General features: G+C 47.2%; 1 protein-coding gene across 2 annotated transcripts in view; it reads right to left on the bottom strand.

Moving 5' to 3' along the window:
• Positions 1-19,457, bottom strand: part of UNC13D (unc-13 homolog D) — a 2,023,528-nt gene that overhangs the window by 933,526 nt on the left and 1,070,545 nt on the right. For both annotated transcript variants that reach the window (XM_069654742.1, XM_069654741.1), the window contains exon 20: positions 15,699-15,829. In XM_069654742.1, the coding sequence (XP_069510843.1) occupies positions 15,699-15,829 (131 nt within the window). The remainder of the gene's footprint in view (positions 1-15,698; positions 15,830-19,457) is intronic.

Genomic DNA, 19,457 nt, shown 5'->3' with positions numbered 1-19,457 from the left:
GTGCCCCTGCGACCGGTTTTTCTAGTTATGATGTGGAGAGCCAAGTTTTGAGTAATTTCTTGAATAGTAAGTGGTCTCTTGTGTTACGTATGTCCTTTGGAAGGTCGTTCCAGGTTTTCGGCGCTTGGTGAGAGAAGGAAGATCCTCTGAGTTTTCTTTTTTTGTAGGGTTTCGGTTCCAGGCAGATGTTGATGCTTGATCTGAGCGTTCTTGTTGGTTGATGTAGACGCAGTTTGTCTCTCAGGAACTCAGCGCCTTGGTTGTATACTGCTCTATGGGTGATGCACATTGTTTTGAATTTTAATAGTTGTTTTATTGGTAGCCAGTGTAGTGTTTTCAGTGCTGGGGTGGTGTGTTCTCTTTGGGGTAGTTTCAGAAGTAGTCTGGCTGCCGCATTTTGTATGCGTTGTAGTTTTTTTTAAAGTCGTTCAGGCATACCTAAGTATTGGCTGTTGGCATAGTCTACTCTGGACATGACGAGGGCGATGATGGTGGTTGCTTTATTGGTGAATGATAGGAACGGTAGGATCCTCTTTGCCGCTCGCAGGAGGAAGAAGCATTTCTTGAGAAGAGCGTTTACTTGTGGCTCTAGTGTCAGACTTTTGTCCATCAGGATCGCCAGGTTTTTTACAATCGGCGTGGGTGCTGGGGTTGTCTTGAGTTCCCTTGGCCACGGGATGAAGTGGTTTTCTCCTCCATTTTTTGACACAATCATTATTTCTGTTTTGCCTGTGTTGATTTTGAGGCAGTTGGAGTTCATCCATACGAATACATTGCAGAGGCAGCTTTCTAGCGTTGAGTTTATTTCCAGGTTGTCTTGTATTTTGAAGATTATTTGTGTATCTTCGGCGTAGTTGTAGCAGGTGTGGCCATGACTTTTGATGATTCTGATAAGTAGATATAGGTAGATGTTGAATAGGAGCGGGGAGAAGGATGATCCTTGTGGTACTCCACAGGTGGGATTTCTCGTGCTGCATTTGAAGGGTTTCATCCATACGGTTTCCGTTCTGTTTGTTAGGTAAGATTTGATCCATAGTAGGGCGGTGTCTGTTATTCCTAGTCCTTCTAATCTCGTTATGAAGGTGTCGTGATTAACTGTGTTGAATGCTGCTGATAGGCCTATGAGTATCAAGGCACTGCTGTTGTCCAAGTCTGCGTTCATTTTTAGGTCACCCCATATTCAGAGGAGGGCTTATCCCGTTCCTCTCATTGGTCTGAAGCCAACTTGTGCCTGGTCTAGTAGGTTGTGCTCTTCTATGAATTCTTGGGTCGTTTTGTATATGTACGTTTCAAGCAGCTTGGCTGTAGGAGTTATTGCTTTTATTCACCAGTTTGACGAATGTCTCCACTGATATTTCTGGGAAGCTTTGTAAGTATAGGTGGGGGGTCTTAGTCAGATTGGGTGGTCTGCTTTGTATGGTTTGTTGGATGGTGGTGATTTTGTTTTTGAAGTGGTCTGCAAGGTCATTGCATAATTTCGTAGACAGAGTTGGTGTATTGTTCCATCCCGGAGGATTTTTTATTTCATTTATGATTTTGAAGGGTTATTTTTGGGTGGGTGGTGCTTCAAAGATTCGGTTGTTGTAGTGTTTCCTCTTCGCTTTTTGTATTTCCTTTTTGTATGCGTGTTTATGTTGTAGGAATTTCAGCTTATTCGCAGTGTTGTTTTGTTTTCTCCAATCAAGTTCTAGTCTTCGTTTTTCCTTTTCATGGTGCTGAGTAGTATGGTGAACTATTTTGCCATTGCCCATTTATGAGATCGAGTGAAAGGTTTTTCTTTGGCAATGTTGTCTATAGTTGTTATAATCCAGGAGTGTAGCAGGGCTACTTTTTTGTCTAGGTCATCTTCTTCCATATGTTGGGTGTGGTTTGCTGAGCTGCAGGAGTTCAATAAGGTTGGATTTTTTGATGGTTCTCCAGTTTCTTTTCATGGTGATCAGTGGTTTGTCTGGTTGATTATTTACTGGAGTGGTCATTTTGATTACGAAGGGGATGATGAGGTGGTCGCTCCAGAGTATTTGAATTGGGGTGCCGTGGTAAGGAGTTGTTTGTTCGCGAAGATTGCGTCAAGTGTATGCCCTGACGAGTGGTTTGCTCCTTTGACTAGTTGTTGTAGATTCATTGCTGATAATTGGCTGGTTAGAGATTTTTGTATGGTCGTAGTTTCTTTTTCAAACCAGATGTCGAAATCTCCGAGGACGATCAGGTGATTATGTTTGATGGCTAGGATGGTGATTGCTTGTTAGTAGTTCCTTGTTTTCGTTTGCAGTTGTTTGGCTGTGGTGCATCTTTATTGGGGTTGATTGGGGGAGGATGAGGATCAGCGAAGGCTGCATCTTCATTGAAGTGGTCTGCTAGATTGAGAGCTTGACTGTTCAGTATTGGTGCTTCTCTATTCATGCCGATTTGAGGAAGATCCGCAAAGGCTTCTTCTTCGTTGAATTGGTCAGTTAGGTTGATGTTTGGGTTGTTTGTTATTAGAGCCTCGTCCTTTTGTCCGGTGTGTAGTGGGTGTTGATAGTGTCCTTCTGTTCTTGTGATATATGGGGTAATGGGGTCGGAGTCTACCCTCACTCTTCTTGGGTGCTCCTGTCTTTTTCCTGGTTGTCTCGAGCTGTTCTTTGTGTGTTTTGAAGTCTCTGTGTCGTTGAGGTATCCAGGTTTAGGTGTTGTTGCGAGGTAAGGTGTGAGATATAAGGATTTTTCCCTTTGGAAGTTCCTTTAGGTCGTTTTGGTTTTTGGCGGTGTGTTTCCTTCATTTGCGGTTGTTGCTTTAGGGGTGAGTTGGATTTGTGCGTCTATGTCCAATGTGGCCTTGTCTTGTACTCTTTCTCGGCGCCCCTTCCTGGTCCGGGGCATTTTGGTGCTCGGTGCAGAGATGTCGGTTGAGTGGTTGACTGCGGTGCCTTGTGATGGCAGTGCTGGTGTTTCTTCTTGTGTTAGTAAGCTTGGGTGCTTTTGTGTTGTCTATTCTTCAGGTGGGTTGGCTATGTATTCTTGCAGCGTTGTCCGGTGGGGTTGGGGTGCGTGGCGTACAGTTGGTGGGGGGTGTAGGACTACGTTTGGTAGCTGTCTATGTAGGTGTCAGATGTAACAGTGGGGTTGATACTATACTATCACGGTCTAGTCCTTTCTAGGAGTGAGCTAAGTTGGTTTGACTGAGTTTGGGCTTAAGACTATGCCCAACTATGCTCGAGAGTCACGTTTAGTCAGGGGGGTGGGGACACCCTTGACGGTACAAATGAGATCAAGAGAACACCCAGCTATATTTGAGGGTCCTGTATAGTGGGAGAGAGGCCTACACCTAATAATACAATTTGAGTACCACCCTAGACACAGTTAGGGCCTATCAATGCAGTTTGGGTGTCAGCCTAACACAGCTAGATTCGAGAGTCCTGTACAGCCTACACCAAGCAATGCAATTCTAGTATCAGTCTAAGTACAGCTAGATTTGAGAGTCAATGGGAACAGTTGGTACACTCCTAAACACAGCTAGATTTGAGAATCCTGTATAGTGCGAGCGAGGCCCACGTCTAACAGAATAATTGAGAACACAGCTAGATTTGACAGTGAGTTGGAACAGTTGGGTATACTCCTAAACACGGCTGGAGTTGAGAGTCCTGTACAGTGGGAGAGAGGCCTACGCCTAACAGGATAGTTGGGTACACTCCTAAACATAGCTAGAATTTGGCAGTCAATTGGAACAGTTGGGTATACTCCTAAACACAGCTAGATTTGAGAGTCCTGTTAGGCAGAATTATATGCAGTACCCTTTGGGAACACCACACACAATTATTACAAGTGACAGTACAAATTCACCTTTGGTACAAGCCTGTACTACACAGTAAAGTGGTAGCGATGACTGAGCAGCCAGACTTATCTCAAGAGTAGAGTGAGCAGTATCAATAGTTACACAAAGGACAGCAATTACTGTGATTCAAACAAACACTGACTCAAGGTTTCTGAGTAAAATAATATACATTTATTTACACATCAGTTATTAAAAATGTCACTATTATCAAGCAACTGAAAAATCACACTCTTAATACACCACACCACACCCAATAGATCCTGGATAAGTTAAGCTCAAAATTAAGTGTGAGCAAAATGGCACTCCAATAATTTAAAAGGGAGGGAAAGACAAAGTTAGACAGAAATTGAGCAGCACCAACAAGTCCAAAGTCTTTGCAGAGGATCACACAGTTCAGGGTACTTCGCGGTTAAGTCTTTGCCAAGAGTTCAGAACGAAGTTGGTCGGACGAAAAGTTACTTTAAAGAAGAGAAAAGAACAAGCCCTCGGACTGGCGAAAGATTTCACACACTTTCACCGTGGATGGACTAAACGAACAACCGGGTTAGCACAGTACCTTTAGAGCAGAAGAATGCTGTAGCTGAGCCAGACATTCCTGGTAGGTCCTGCAGGCTCACGGTTCCTGAAGCGACTGTCGGACTGACAAGAAGGAGGAAGACTGGAGGTTCCTGCACTGCCCAGGGAAGAAACCAGCAGCGGAGCAAAGCGACGAATAAAAGGGGTGCTCCTTAAAACGCAAGCAGGGTCAGTTCCTCCTGGCTATCCGGTTCACTGTAGCTCTGTACAGCAGATTCAACCAGAGGAGGGAGGCCTGGCTTGCAGTTTGGTGAACTGGTTGATCCCACCAGTTCAAGAGAAGAAGATTCCTTGCAGATCTTCCCTGTAATTGAAGTTTGAAGATTCGAACACGCAGCAGGGCTTCACAGGGAGTTCCAGTCTTCGTAGAAGTCCTCTTCTGTCAGCTTCTCTTCGGTTCTCTCGATCCAATGGCGACTCTGCCTTCTCAGTCCCAGAGACCTACTTTTTATGCAGTTTTCCCCCATTCACACAGCCTGGTTGTCAATCACACAGCAGGGTGGCTGTTCCGCCGGGACAGTCACCACAGCCAATCACATCAGAGTGCGACATGGGTCTCCAAGAAGACACGGTGCAGGGAGTGCTGAACCCCTCCCTCACATCCTGTCCCCCCTCAGACATTCAGGCGCCTAAGGAGGGCTTCTGGGCAGAGGACGGCGAACAAAGGAACCATATAAAAATGTATATGGTCTAGCGGGTTTAAGTTCGAAGCTACCAAGATAGCCTAAAACAATACCAAGGCTATTTAGAATAACCGCGGTAGGAAAAATAGGATAGTTACCACTGCCACCAGCCAAATCTTAATGAAAAGGGAACAAAACAATGTTCCATGAGACACAGACAAAAAGGGATAAATATTAGCCCTCTCCAGAACTCTATGTAAGATAGTTTGTACTGGGTCTCTCAGTTTTAAAAAGACTAATAAAGTCAATTGCAACTTTACATGTTCTGGGAGACAACCCTGGGTCACTGCACTGAAGGTGCTGTGTGACACACAGTAAAAAGATGATGCCTATGGAGTAGGTGAAGCTCCACAGTCAATGAACACAAGAAAATATTAAACACACACAGCAAAACACATGTAAGAGTTGGAAAAAAGGCTCACACTCTTACCAGGTGAAAAAAATAAATCCTAGAAATCCAACAACGCTGCTGAGGGACTCAGTAGATAAGGGAAATTAGCCATTCTGGAGAATTCTCCCTAACACCTGTATAGTGGGAGAGAGGCCTACACCTAACAGGATAATTGAGTATACTCCTAAACACAGCTAGATTTGAGAGTCCTGTATATTGGGCGAGAGGTCTACATCTAACAGGATAATTGAGTACACTCCTAAACACAGCTAGATTTGACAGTCCTGTATAGTGGGAGAGAGGCCTACACCTAGCAATGCAGTTCTACTATCAGTCTAAGTAGAGCTAGATTTGAGAGTCAATTGGAACAGTTGGGTACACTCCTAAACGCAGCTAGATTTGAGAGTCCTGTATAGTGGGAGAGAGGCCTACACCTAGCAGGATAATTGAGTACACTCCTAAACACAGCTAGATTTGAGAATCCTGTATAGTGGGAACGAGGCCCATGTCTAACAGAATAATTGAGAACACTCTTAAACACAGCTAGATTTAGTAAATCATTGTGGTGGTATTGTCTGTGAAGACCAGCACCAACTTGCCCCTGAGGGACGGAAGGAATGATTTGAGGGCCCTAAATACTGCCCGTAGCTCCAACACCTTCTCCTCCAGCAGCCACAGGTCTCTGGCGTGAAGACTTCCGGTGTGGGCTCCCCACCCTTCCAGGAAGGCGTCAATCGTTATCGTCTCCTGGTGCGGCGGGGTTGGGAAATCCGCGCCTCCAGTCAGATGAGGGTGCACGCCCGAACACCTTATCACCCGATGGAATCCCTCATCGAGAGATCTTGTCCTGGAAGCTTCCAGCCACTTGTATCCAACGGGCGTTGAGAACTCCTGTAGTGGGCGCATCCGTAATCTGCATAGTCGGATGAGGTAAATGCATGACGACATCATGTCGAGCAGAGACTTGATGGCGCTCACCATGACGATCTTCAAAGCGAGCAGCTGTTGCACCTTGCCCAGGATGCCCGCTACTATCCCCTCAGACGGTGACGCTAGGCATGACACCTTGTTGAGCCGGGATCCCAGAAACAGTGAGTCCTGCGATGGAGTCAGGCAAGACTTTGCATAGTTCACTGAGAACCCCAGATCCGTCCGTAGGCGGATGGTCCTCACCAACGATGCTCCATGAGCTGGCCCAGATGGGCCAGTCCAAATACGGGTAGACGTGGATTCCTTGCAGTCACAGATAGGCCGCCACCAGCACCAGGCACTTGAAGACTCTTTGCGCTGACTTCAGTTCAAAGGGAAGGGCCTTGAATTGGTAGTGCTTCCCTTGGACGATGAAGCGCAGAAACTTACGGTGTCCCTTGTGAATGGGGATTTAAGTATCCTCCAGGTCCAACGGTGACGGAATACCTTTCTGGCTGTCCCAGCACATGTTGAAGCGTAACCATGCTGACATTTTGAGACTTGATGTATTTGTTTAGTCGTTGCAGGTTGAGAATGGGCCTCCAGCCCCCGGTCTTGTTTTGCACCAGGAAGTATTGTGAGTAAACTCCGGAGTCACTTTGGAACTACCTCTATTGCCCCTTTCTTTAGCATGGTTCAAACCTCCAACAGCAGTTGAGCGATGTGGTATTCCTGCCGGACCCCACTGGTGGTATTTGAGGACACTTCCATTGAAACTCTGTGTGTCCGTGGGCGAGAGGGTCCAGCACCAAACTGTCGGTGGAGATGGTCTTCACACGCTGATGAAGTTCGCCAGCCGGCCTCCCACCGGGGTGCATGGGTGGGGATGCCGATGTAACAGCCGGTTTATTCTTGCTTGGAGGTCGACATGCCGCCTGCGGTCCTTGGCGACAACAGCGTCCTCCACCAAAGGTCTTGGAGCATCCCCTGTTCGTCTACAGGGCCGAGGATCGGGAGGTTTGCCGGTAAGAAGAGCCCCCACCGTAACCTTTCGAAGAACGGGGTGACTTGCCTCCTGCGGACCAAAAGGGCGGTCGTCATTGCTGTAGGGTGCCCAAGGCACGTGCCGTCTCTATGTCCGCCTTGATGACTTGGAGAGACCCATCCACAGCCTTCCCGAACAGATTATCTCCGTCAAAGGGCTTGTCCAAAACCCTTGTCTGGAACTCCTGTTGAAAATTGGTGGCCTTGAGCCAGCCACGGCGACTAAAGCAAACGCTGTTGCCCATCTGGTGGAAACCTGCGTTAGCGATGTCCGTGGCCACTGTGACGGCGTGATCCAACGCCACCTCGCCCTCTTGCAGAATCTCCAACGCTTCCGACCTCTTGTCATTGGGGAGGAAGTCTAGCAGGGATGCAAACCTGAACCGCAGCTCCGGGTCGTAGCGTGCTACGACAGCGAGAACATTGGCGGCTTTGATGTCGTCGCTGCGGAGTAGCTAACTTGTCGCCCATAGCATCCAACTTCTTCCCCTCGTTGTCCGGGGTGTAGAAGCTGACGAAGAACCTGACGGCTTCTTGGCTGCTGCGGATACCACCAAATCAGGAGACAGTTGGGCCCGCAAGCACTTGGGAGCAGAGTCTGGGACCCTGTATTTCTTCTCGAAGCGGTTGCACTTCACTGGTTCCATGGACGGGTTCTTCATGAGCGCCAGTTCTTCATCCCAAAGATCATCCAAGAGTGGGACCAACAGGATGGTCTCTCTTCGCCTCGCAGCGCTGGTATAAGAAACCCTCCTTAGGAGCGAGCTGGAAGAGCTCCGAAGCCCTGGCAATCATCGCATGGAGTGAGCCGATCTCGTCTGGCCGAGGATCTGGGAGGTGTCGACGGGAGGTCCCCCATGCCGCTGTCGTTCGTGCCCGTCTTAGTCGCTGTTTCTGACCCTGTATCACCAGTAGGGGATGCAGGTGAAGGAGGCGACGGGTGGCAAGGAGGCATAGGGTGCCTCTTCCTCTTCTTGGAAGGTGGTTCTCCCATCAGAGGAGTGGGTGGCACCGGAGCCGCTGGGGGGGACGGGAGGAGGCATCCTCATCTTTATCACCGATACAAGGGTATGGAGGGTCTGCAGAATATCCACCGACAGATCTCTGGGAGGCAGCTGCGGTGTAGGAGGTGGCTGTGGTGCAGGAGGCTTCGGGGGTAAAGAAGCGGGATCCAGAGTCTCGTCCAGCAGATCTCCGTCCTCCTCGACGTCACCCTTGTCGCCTTCGTTGGCACCCTCGTCGTAGGGCATGCCCCTGACATTTCCCTCTTCATCTCCTGGATGGCCTGGGGTGAGACAAATTCCTCATCCTTCGCAGCGGAGATATCCATGCCCTGCAGTACTTCACCACGCCACACCCCTTACTCACATACAGAGGGAACAGTCTCGGGGAGGTGACCGGCATCTTCTTCTACGGGGTCTTCTCAATGGGTTAGAATTCTGCTTTCCTCCTGGGAAGGAGAGAAACTCTTGCCTTCGGAGGGGCGCCCTGGGGGTCTGCCCCTGTAGCCTTCGAGAGGGATGCTATCACCCCCTCGATGGTGGGAGCCGTCTTAGTCTGGTGTACTTTAGCCTTCATGGTCGGGCCAGGACCCTTGTCCTTCGAGGTCGCTGCAGACACCTTCTCTGCTTGGCCTTCTCCTTGATCTTTTACGGAGCCACCTTCAGCTTGCCCAGGTGATCCGACTTCATTTTGGATGACGATCCGGAGCATTCTTTGAAGATTGATGCAGCAGGAGATGTAGAATGCGGCCTGTCCGCAAAGGAGCCCACTGCAACGGCGCTCCCGGTGGTAGCGGACTCGTGGTGCTTAGCCTTTTGTTGGATCCCAGAGGGAGGGGCGCCCTCAAAGAACTTAAAAGCCCACTCAGCACAGTGGGGTGCGAAGCTTGGTTTTTGGGGATTTTGAAAATCAGTGTTGTCTGCGTAGTTATAGCAGGTAAGGTTGTGTGAGCAGATGAGGCCTGGCAAAAGTTAAAGAAGTGCTGAGAAGTAGGCTCTTTGCGGCACTCCTTTTGTCACTGGGCGGGGAGGGGGGGAGAAGAGTGAGGAAGGAGAGAGATTCATGAGCGGTTGGAGATGGTTGAGTGTTGGGTAAGAATTAGTGCAGTCCAACTCGTGTGGGACTACACAAGACATCCCCTGGTATTAGGTAACCTACTTTTTAATATAGGCCCGTACTACACAATTTGGTAGTGTGACTGAGCAGCCAGGCTTTTCTTGAGTGGGGTAAAGTGAGCTGTACAATGAAATCAGTAAATAAAGGTATCCAAGTAACCACGTATACACAAAGTTACATAATATTTATACAAAGATATTTAAAGCACTCTTTAAAAAGCAGTAACATTAATCCCAAGTTAGGATTCAATTCAAAAAGTGAATAAAGCAGGTGAGTAATTCATTCATATTTTACACATTTTCCAGCACCAAGGGTGATGTCATTTGAGGTCCGTATAACACTTATTTTGTATCATGTTTGCAGTATTGAGTTATAAAGGAGGTAAAAGGTTAGGGTTAGATCAGAACATACTAGTATTCCATAAAAAGCAGTTAGATTCTCCCAAGTGTTCAACAATTAAAACCTGTAAGGGAACAAGAATTGCCAAAGCAAATAGGTTCAGAAGGAACAAGTTACTCACCTGTAACTATTCTCCAGCATGGTTCCGGCATGGATTCACATGCCCATGAACACTCCCTTGTCAGGCCGAGAACCCTCAGCAAAAGAAAAAACAGTTTCACTTCTGCCCACAAACTGTCTTTTTCCCACAAACCTATCACTGAGCTCTGAACCACACCGCTCCCAGCCAATGACTGCACTCTCCCCAAGCCCCTCCTCCGACAACCATCCTCAAATTCGGCAGCACCTAAAGTGGCAGTATGACCAAGAAGAGCTGCAGCGGGGCAGTAGGGAGGGTTCGCATGTGACTGCATGCCAGATCCATGCTGGAGAACAACAGTTACAGGTGAGTAACTTGTTCCTTCTCCAGCATGGGGTCTGCCATGGATTCACATGCTCATGAATACAGAATACATACCAGTACATACTCTTACCTTCTCATCAGGTTCACCTTCAAGCGAACAGGTTGCATAGCATTGCTTGGCCGACTCTGGACTCCTCCTTGGAATCCCTGTTGATGCAGTAGAATTTTGTGAAGGCATGCATAGACCTCCACCTATCAGCCCTGCAGATGTCCAGCAGGCGCACACCAGACAGGAATGCTGTCGTAGCAGTGATCGCTCTGGTAGAATGGGCTCTCGGATAGCCAGGCAGCGGTCAGTTTGCCAATCGGTGACAGTGAATGATGCAGCCGGAGAGCCACCTGGAGATGGAAGCCTTGGACAAGGACTTCCCATGGTTCTCAGGACCAAAGTTCACAAAAAGCCGAGAAGTCTCCTGGAAACACTTTGTGCGGGCCACATAAAACTTCAGACCTCAAGCCACATCCAGCGAGTGCAAAGTCCTTTCAGCCGGCGAAAAAACACAGGCAACACCAAGGGTTTGTTGTGATGAAATTCCGATGGAACCTTGGGCATGAAGGAGGGGTGCGTCCGCAGCACCACCCTCGTCTCGTTGAAAGTCAAGTAGGGCCCGTTACAGGACAGGGCCAGGATCTCACCCACTCTCCTGGCAGAGGTGATCGCCACAAGGAAAGCTGTCTTCCAACAAAGGAAGGAGAGGACCTTTATGTATATGCTCGAAGGGGGCCTCCCAGGCGCCTCCACCGGCGGGAACGAACAGAGCAGTCCAAGAATATACCTCCCCATGACATGGTTCTGGCAGTTCAAGGCCTGACTTTGTCTTCCTGTGTTTCAGCTCCTGCCAGCCATTTTCTGTGGAATCTGCCGCACCCTCAACATTCTGTAAATGTGAGTCTCCTTCAGGCGTTGTAACAATTGTTCAGTCTGAGCATGGTGTACCTAAAATCCTTTCCACGTTTTGGCATGGTGACTAGGCCATGATACGTTAGGGGTTATGGAATCTTTTTTTTGTTTGATTTTAGTTTGGAGTGTTTTGATTTTATTAGATAGAGCGTTTTGTACGCTGGTGCACCATTGTTTGTCTTTAGTTATGTTGTCCGGCGGGAGTACTTTACAAGCCGCCATATTTCTTTAGGGTCGAACTTGGCCTTGTGGAGAGTAATCTCCAGTAATTCTTGCGAGCTCTCGTCGGAGAGGGCAATAGAAAAGGCAGTGCTCTTCCTGACATTAGAGCTTTCCTCTTGCGAGATCCATTGGAGTTCTTCTGGCTTGCTTGGCCCAAATGCTTAGAGCCTTCCCTGAGGAAACCATGTGCCTAGCATGTGAGGGCACTCAAAAAACCAATGGGCTTCAACGGCCTCAAGACTTTCCTGAATTATCCTCAGCACATCTAAACTGTGCACCTTAAAGTCTGGTCCACTAAGTTTTCCAGGACTCTTAAAGCTGATGGCCAAGGTGCCATCAGAGTAATTATAGACAGACTGATAATTGTATCCCCTAGAGCGTGGTACTCCAGGTTATCTATCGCTTCACTCACCAAAGTCCATCCAGAGCTCTCCTTCCTTCATTTGTCCAAAGCATTCTTCTGAGCCAGACATGATGCGGGTAATAGAGTTCCCACAGTAATAGGGTTCCCTCAGTACCTATAAGCAGGCATGATCAAGGCCCTGGGCACAGGGGTGGGGGAGGAGTGAGAACGATGTAGTTGAGGTAAACCAGTAGTAGAATAGGGTCCTCACACTAGATAATGTCAGGAGGCTGTCTGAAAGAAGGTGGCAAAGCCTCTCCAAAATGAGTCAAGCAAAAATGCCAGTTGCTGATTTGTGCCAGCTCTGGAAAACTGTAGTAGAATAAGCCCGGCACACAAGAAATAGCTTTTTGTCACTCGTGATTTTTCATGCCTAATATTTAAAAGCTCAGGTAATAGAGGGGTTTGAGCAAGCAGTGCTCTTCTCCGCAGTTGAGCTTTCCACTTAAGAGACCCCTTCGGTTTCCTCAGGCTTACTTGGCTGAATTAACGGGGCCTTTGAGGAGACCACAGGCTTTCATGGCATTGAGACATTCCTCAAATGGCTTCTGCACATCCCGACGCTTGGTACCTAGTCCACCAAGTTTCTGAAGACTACTTTAAAGCTCACAACAGGCGTACCATCTGGGTAAACAGAGAGACTGATAACTATATCCCAATGCAGTTGTTATTAGAGGTCATCTACCTCTTCTATCGTCATAGTCCACTCAGAGCTCCCCTGCCTCCTCTTGTCCACACCATTCCACTAAGTTGGACATGGTGCAGGTATTAATAGTGTGCCCCCAAGCAGTTGTAAGAAGGCATAATCAAACCCTTGGCACAGGAGGGGGCAGAGTGAGATCAATGTAGTTGAGGTGAACCAGTAGTACAGTAGGATTATTGCACTAAATAATGCGAGGTGGCCCTCTGAAACCCACTGGCATTAAAACGTTATAACTGGGGTCAAGTACAAAAGCTAACTGCTGATTTGAACTTGCTCTGGGAAACTGTAGGATGGGCAGCACAGCAGGAATCACTTTTTGTAACTTGTGTAATCTTCCATGCCTAATAAAGGGGAGCTGTGCACATTCAGCCAAGCGAGGTAAAACGTACAACTCATCCTGGGCCCGTAGAGAAAGGTATGAGCATGTGTGCTGCAGTTACCATCTTTCTGCAGTCCTAGTGCCCTCTGGATAAGGATGTTGAGGGTCATGGTCAGAAACACACATGATTGGTAACCTTGCAGCACTGCAGCTGCCTCTATGTTCTCAGGGCATTGCTGTAGGAAAAACACCAGGCGTCACCCATGACCAAAAGCAAGCATAGATTGCTGACTGAGGGACTGGAGGAAGGGGCAATGCATGTCTCTATGAGACATCAACACCCTGACACTTAACAGCAAAGGAGAGCACACTGAGGAGTACTACCTGCATTGTAAAGTACATTAGGGATGAGTACTGTGAGAAACGTGAAGGTGTCTCCCTAGCTAGTCCCCGGGGATCTGTCATCCAGATGGCCAGGACACGGCCATCCCTATAGGATCCAGTTCCTGGGGGTGAGCCAGTGAGGAAGGATCACCTGGATGGGGGTCTTTGGGGAGTGGGTGTGGGACACCAACAGGCGAGACGTGGTATCCCCTGTCTTTCAACACCTTTTCCCCATCCTACCACGTAGGATAGTCCCAAACACTGCCCCCCCTTTTCCACATGAACACTTTTGCACAACACAGATGACAATGGACTAACACCAGAGCCGTTTACCTGACATCTCCCAATATAAGGGTCGGGCAAAGTCAGGCAATTAACCAGAATCACACACACACCTGACAGCCCTTTCCCTACCCCACAGGGATAAAAGGTGGAGCCTGAGAGCACACTACGAGCAAGGGAGTCCAAACGATGTGAGAGCTAACTCAGCACGGCAGTTCAAGAGGAGGAGAAAGATGGTGCAGACCGAGAGGGTGACAAGGAGAGAGTCGACCTTGCCCTTTCCAACCAAGGCCTGTGAAACCTCCGCAGAAGGAATGATAAGTCTGCAAATAATATCCAGCGTGTGTTGAAGCGGATGTCAACGAAACAGGTGACCGTCCTTCACTGATTACCAAGGCGGGGAGAAATGCTTGTCTCTGTGGTACCAACCTTGACTCCAAGGAGAGAGAAAACCAAGCGCTTCATCACAGCCGGTGAGTGGAGGGGAGTGTCGATAAGAAACCGAACTGTGTTGAACGAAAAATAGCCAACAGCTAATTTGAACTTTGAAAAGCAAAAAGATACTATTGATGAAAGAGGGGTAAAACCAGCAACAGAGGAGTCCTGCACCACGTGGGTGCTCACGCAGGAAACTCTGGGCGATTATCCGATGGTAGAAACTACTGTAAGCAGAAAACCTTGGGGAAAAAGCAAGAAGAGATCAAAGTGGTCATGCAGGGGTCTTGTAAAATCCTCTGTACCATCGAAAGTCTTTGACGACAGATGATTGAGAAACTGAGGGAAATGAATCCTGCTTGGTAAAATGAACGCATGAACAGTGTGTTGCAAGCGTTGGCAATAGTGAACCCAATTGAGGGAAATTCACACTGCATTGTTGAAATAGACAGTAAGGAATTGGCAATAGTTTTATTTTAGTATAGGCCTTTTACTTTGACAAGACGCCACAAGGACTGCCTTATTTTTCATTTGATTGTCAAAGCTTGCTCCTATCTTAGATTTAGGTTAGGCGTTCTTCCCACCCTGCACTTACAGTGTGTCTGTCTTTACTGTTGTCACCATGAGTTCCTCAGAGTACACAAAGAACTGGAAATATTTCCACCTTTGTAACACCCCTATAAACAAAGACCTAAGTCCATACACCGTTAAATCCCCACTCTACCTATGATTGGATGATTTCATCCCCACTGTTTCCTCCCCTGGTTGCTTGTAGATCCCTTGCTGGTAAATCACCCACCATTCTGGGCCCCTGTTGTTAGCGCCCCACTCCCTTGTTTCTCTGCTGCCCTCATCATGTTCTTCCCCCTCTGGTTGTAATATGCTCTGTTGCTTGTTGAAGCTACGTCCGCACTCAATAAATACCCTAATAATAATAATAATAATTAATAAGCAACAGCCAAAATCAAAGCCATTTATCTTGAGGAAAGTGCTGCAAAGAAAGAATGGGTGGTCATGAGAGGATACAAGGTTATAAGCACTAGTGGCTACTGATTTTATTATATTTATTGGGTATTTATAAAGCGTCTACAGAGCAAATGGTATTTCAAGGCACGAAGACTGATTGGTTGCAGAATACATGTGATCGAAAGTTCAAAATGTTTACAGAAACTAAAATAACTTGTAGGGCTTTGGGGAAAAGTAGTGAATTGACCAAATGTTTTATTTTTTGATGAAAGAAAAGTAAAGAAATTGAAGTCCAGTTCTTGTCTCTGCGTCGTGCCCTAGATTTCCCTCATATGACTCTTAATGTGTCACTGAAGTCATCAGGTTATTGATTGTCTCCTTTTCTGCAATAATAACATTAACCTATGGCACTATATGAGCAGAGCAATCCTTCATGGAAATAGAGGTGGACTGTTCTGTACTGTACAAAGACCAATAGTTCTCGCTTACAGACAAGTCAGGTAGGTCAGAGGCTATCCTGCCATGTGGCTATCAACCAAAATGACTGAGTTCCCGATTCAATAGTCCACTCCTCATGGATACGACTGTAAAGCGCTGCTACTGTTTCATGATTTAGTCTTCTGCAGACACAAGGGCATGATCCACTAGAATCATTGTTTAACCTCCAAGGGCTTCCTCAATTAGCATACCTCTGGGTCAGGTTGGTCCGGAGTCGGTAGAGTTCCTTAAGGCTGAGGTAAAGCTGGTACATGTTTTCGGCTGTAGTTGGGGACATGTTCCTGTTGAATTCGACAACCTGTTCTGACGCATGAACCATCACCTGCATGGGGTAAAGAAACAAGTTTAACAAGGCCTCCTTTTTGATAGGCTACGTCTCCCTTTGTTTGGTGTCACGAATATCTGTGGCAACTTCATAAAACCTTGGTCTGTGTCAGTCAGTGGGCCTCACTACAAGTTTGGCGGTCCGGAAATAAACGTGCCGGTAGAAACGTACCAGCACCCTTTCTGGACAGAGCTTTGTCAATAGGGGCACGGAACTCCCAGCAGGCCTGACCTGCCGGGAGTTCTGGCCCCTACCGCCAGTGCTCCAGTGACCCCATTCCCATGGAGTCCTATGAGACTGCATGTGAATGGGGATCTACTGTTTCTGCCGCCTCCCATAATATCGCGTTGACACCGGGAAGTCAGGCAGCGGAACAGTTTTACGGGGTTGCCGGTAACCCACCGCCTACCGGCGGGTTTTACAAGCAACCCTGTAATGAGGGCCAGTGTCTTCTATTGTACTTGATAATAGTGCTTTTAAACCTATTTCAATATAATTTACAATGTTTTGGTGGCATTGCTGCGCATGGCTCTGTAAGAAGAAAGGAGAGGCAGTGGGGGTCATTTGTGGCATAGTGGGAGAGGCTGATGCTAAATTATTGGTGTTAATGGGTGAGGTCGGATATTTGTGTGCCAATCTGCTTTGTATGGGTTTTGCAGAGAAACATGGGAGTATTTTATCCATAGGGAAGAACCCAAGATTTGATCCATAGGGAAGAACCAAACATCTGATGGACTATAGTGCTTTAGGTCTGGTTAGCAGCTGATGTGGGAGAGTGTGATAGGGCTTAAAGGGGAGAGCTTGGTGATGGTTCGGATTAGTGTTGATGTGCTAATGGCTAGGCCTGTTGCAGCTGTCTGTGGGGGGTGTGTGTGTGTAGTGTAATGTGCTAGTAGATCCTAGAGATGAGGCAGTTATTAAGGGGCAGGCGAGAGTAAGCCCTACAAGGCAAACCAACCTGCAACCCGGCACTCCTACCACAGGCCATTTGCAGATAGGTCCCATTTCTTTACCTCACAATACCAACTATCAAACCTGTATCCCATGAGGAACAAAAACAAGCATCTGCGAGTTGGCAGACAAGGGAAAGGGGGAGTCTGGAAACTCCAGATATTACCATGAGCTAAATGCTAAGGGTTAGGGGAGGCAAGAACATTTGCTTCAGATAAAGAGCTGCTAGAGATTGAAATTTGAGGGACGCAGAAACCCATTTGTCCATAATATGTTAACTGACAGGCTGAGAAATGTCTCAACCCTCACTCTAACATGCTCAGGTGCTTTGCCCAGTTGCCTACTGGCACTTTTGGCTGTCGAGGACAGGAAAGGAATTTGTTAGTCGTTTGTAAGGGATTGGTCAGAGCAAGGGCCTGAATCCGTGCTAGTTTCCCAAAAAGGTCTACCCTGCTGTCTCCCAAAAATAGGTGAAGTATACATACAAGCCCCATATTTCATGAAGGTAGAGAGCATAGTGAGAAAACCAGAGACAATTACAAAGGGAGTTGCTTTTGGTGTTTCTTCCCCTTTGAACATTCTTGAAAAATAGTTTGGAGGCACTCCATTCAAGAACCTTTATCTAAGAAATATGCCTACAATATATTTATTACTGCACAAAATGGGTTGTAGGTCAAAGGATCGAAAAAAAGGATTGAATGGTAAAAGGATCGATTGAAAAGGATTGAAAACAAAAGGATCGAATTTTTTTTTTAATTTTTTGGGGGGGTCTCCCCCCCAACCCCTGTTTTTGTGGTAAAAACCACTTTTTTTAACTATACGAAAACCAAAAAAATATATATAATTAAAAAGAAATGTGATCCTTTTGTTTTCGGCCCTATTGCGTCAATCCTTTTACATTCGATCCTTTTACATTCGATCCTTTAACTGGACACCCACAAAAAATGTCAAATATATCAGACACAAATCACTAGCCTCAGCTAATGTTCTTCCTGTGCTTTCTGATGGATTTGATTATTCCTTCAAAAGATTAGTCATCTCTGACATCTCCTTCAGTGAAAACATTTTACAATTTGTCACCCTCTGACAAACTGGCCTTCCGCCTGCTCCGAAGGCAATACAGGCTCTTCATCCTTGCCAAGAGAAGATCCCACATTCACGCACGGGTATCTGGTGCATCCAATAACACAGCTGAACTTTTCAAAATCTGCAGGGAGCCAGTCACCCCTCCGCAGTCTCCTCCTCCCCAGGCCCCCTTCAATGCACTGGCCGCACAATTTGTCACCAAAACTTAGGACATCCCGAACACCCTTGTCACTCACCTGCCAAACCCATGCCTCACCCCCTTGCATCCCTTGGCTGCTCACCCTCCTCCATCCGCCTTCACCTGGTTCACCCCTGCCACACCGGAATAAGTTGCCAGAGTTGTCCACTCCATGAAGGCTTCTTCCAAACAGGCCCCCCCCCCTGCTCGTCCAGAACCATCAAGGACAACATTGGCTCTTTTGCCCCCGCACTCGATAATTTCTGCAACCAATCTTTTGCCTCTGGTACTTTCCCCTCCTCCCTCAAGCACTCCCTTGTGTGCTCGCTTCTGAAATAACCTTCAGCCGACCCTACCTGTCCATCCAACTACCGCCCTATTTCCAAACCCCCTTCCTGGGGAAACTGCTGGAGAAGCTGGCCTTGCCCCAACTTAACTCGCACACTGAACTTGTCTGTGGTCTCCGCGATCATCAATCTGGATTCCGAGCATCCAGAGGCACGGAAACTGCTCTTCTGAACACCCATGAAGAATTGCTTGCATCCCTGGACTCCAACTCCCCAGTTGTCCTCATCAAACTTGATCTCTCCTCTGACTTTGACACACTGGAGACTCGCACTTTCCACCCAATGCAGCTCCTGACTACATAGCACTTATCATAACTTGCACTTCTTCTGTGGCTCACCCTCGAGCACGGACACCCCAGCACCTACCTCACTGCCCTCTTCCTTACTGCACTTGCATGTTCTGAATACTCACAAGGCATAATAGTTTTGGCCGTCCATTCCGCTACTGTATTTTTTTGTATATTTTAATTGTACTGCATTCCCTTTTTCCCTCCCTGTTGCCCTGTGGGTGCTTTTAAACAGAATTTACTTGCTGTATGAGCACCTAACAAGTAAACAATAAACCAAACCAAACCAATGGCCACTAGGTGGCACTACCAAGTCCATTACCTGAGTGCCTTTTTTCTAATTTCCACTTTTTTTTTACCCCTAAACAAACAGCAATAGGGTGGTGGAACTGTCACAAAGAAATACATAAAAAACAATTCTTTTCAGAGCACATTTGGAAGACGGACAAGTAGGCAATGATGAATCTGTGGGATGAATTATCATATCCATCAGAGAGAACATTGGCAAAGGTAATTAAAGTATTCTTCAAATGGATACATTTTTACCACAGATTCCTTATCTTTGTAGTCTCCCAAAGTCATGCTTAATAATAACTGGAAATGGGAAAAGGGTAAGGCAGCCCCTCTTTACTAGGAAATACTGAAGCACAAACCTTTCCACCCCCTACTCCTCTCCTCCAGGAAGAGTGTCAAGTTGGTAATTTTAGCTGAACATGTGTATGAAAGCCCACGTATCTGAGGAGGAAGGATAACCTGATGACCTGTAATATGACTTC

Source organism: Ambystoma mexicanum, chromosome 3q (assembly GCF_040938575.1).
Source record: "Ambystoma mexicanum isolate Mex_15411 chromosome 3q, UKY_AmexF1_1, whole genome shotgun sequence".
Classification (NCBI taxonomy): Eukaryota; Metazoa; Chordata; class Amphibia; order Caudata; family Ambystomatidae; genus Ambystoma; species Ambystoma mexicanum.
This window is presented reverse-complemented; position numbering and strand designations above follow the sequence as displayed.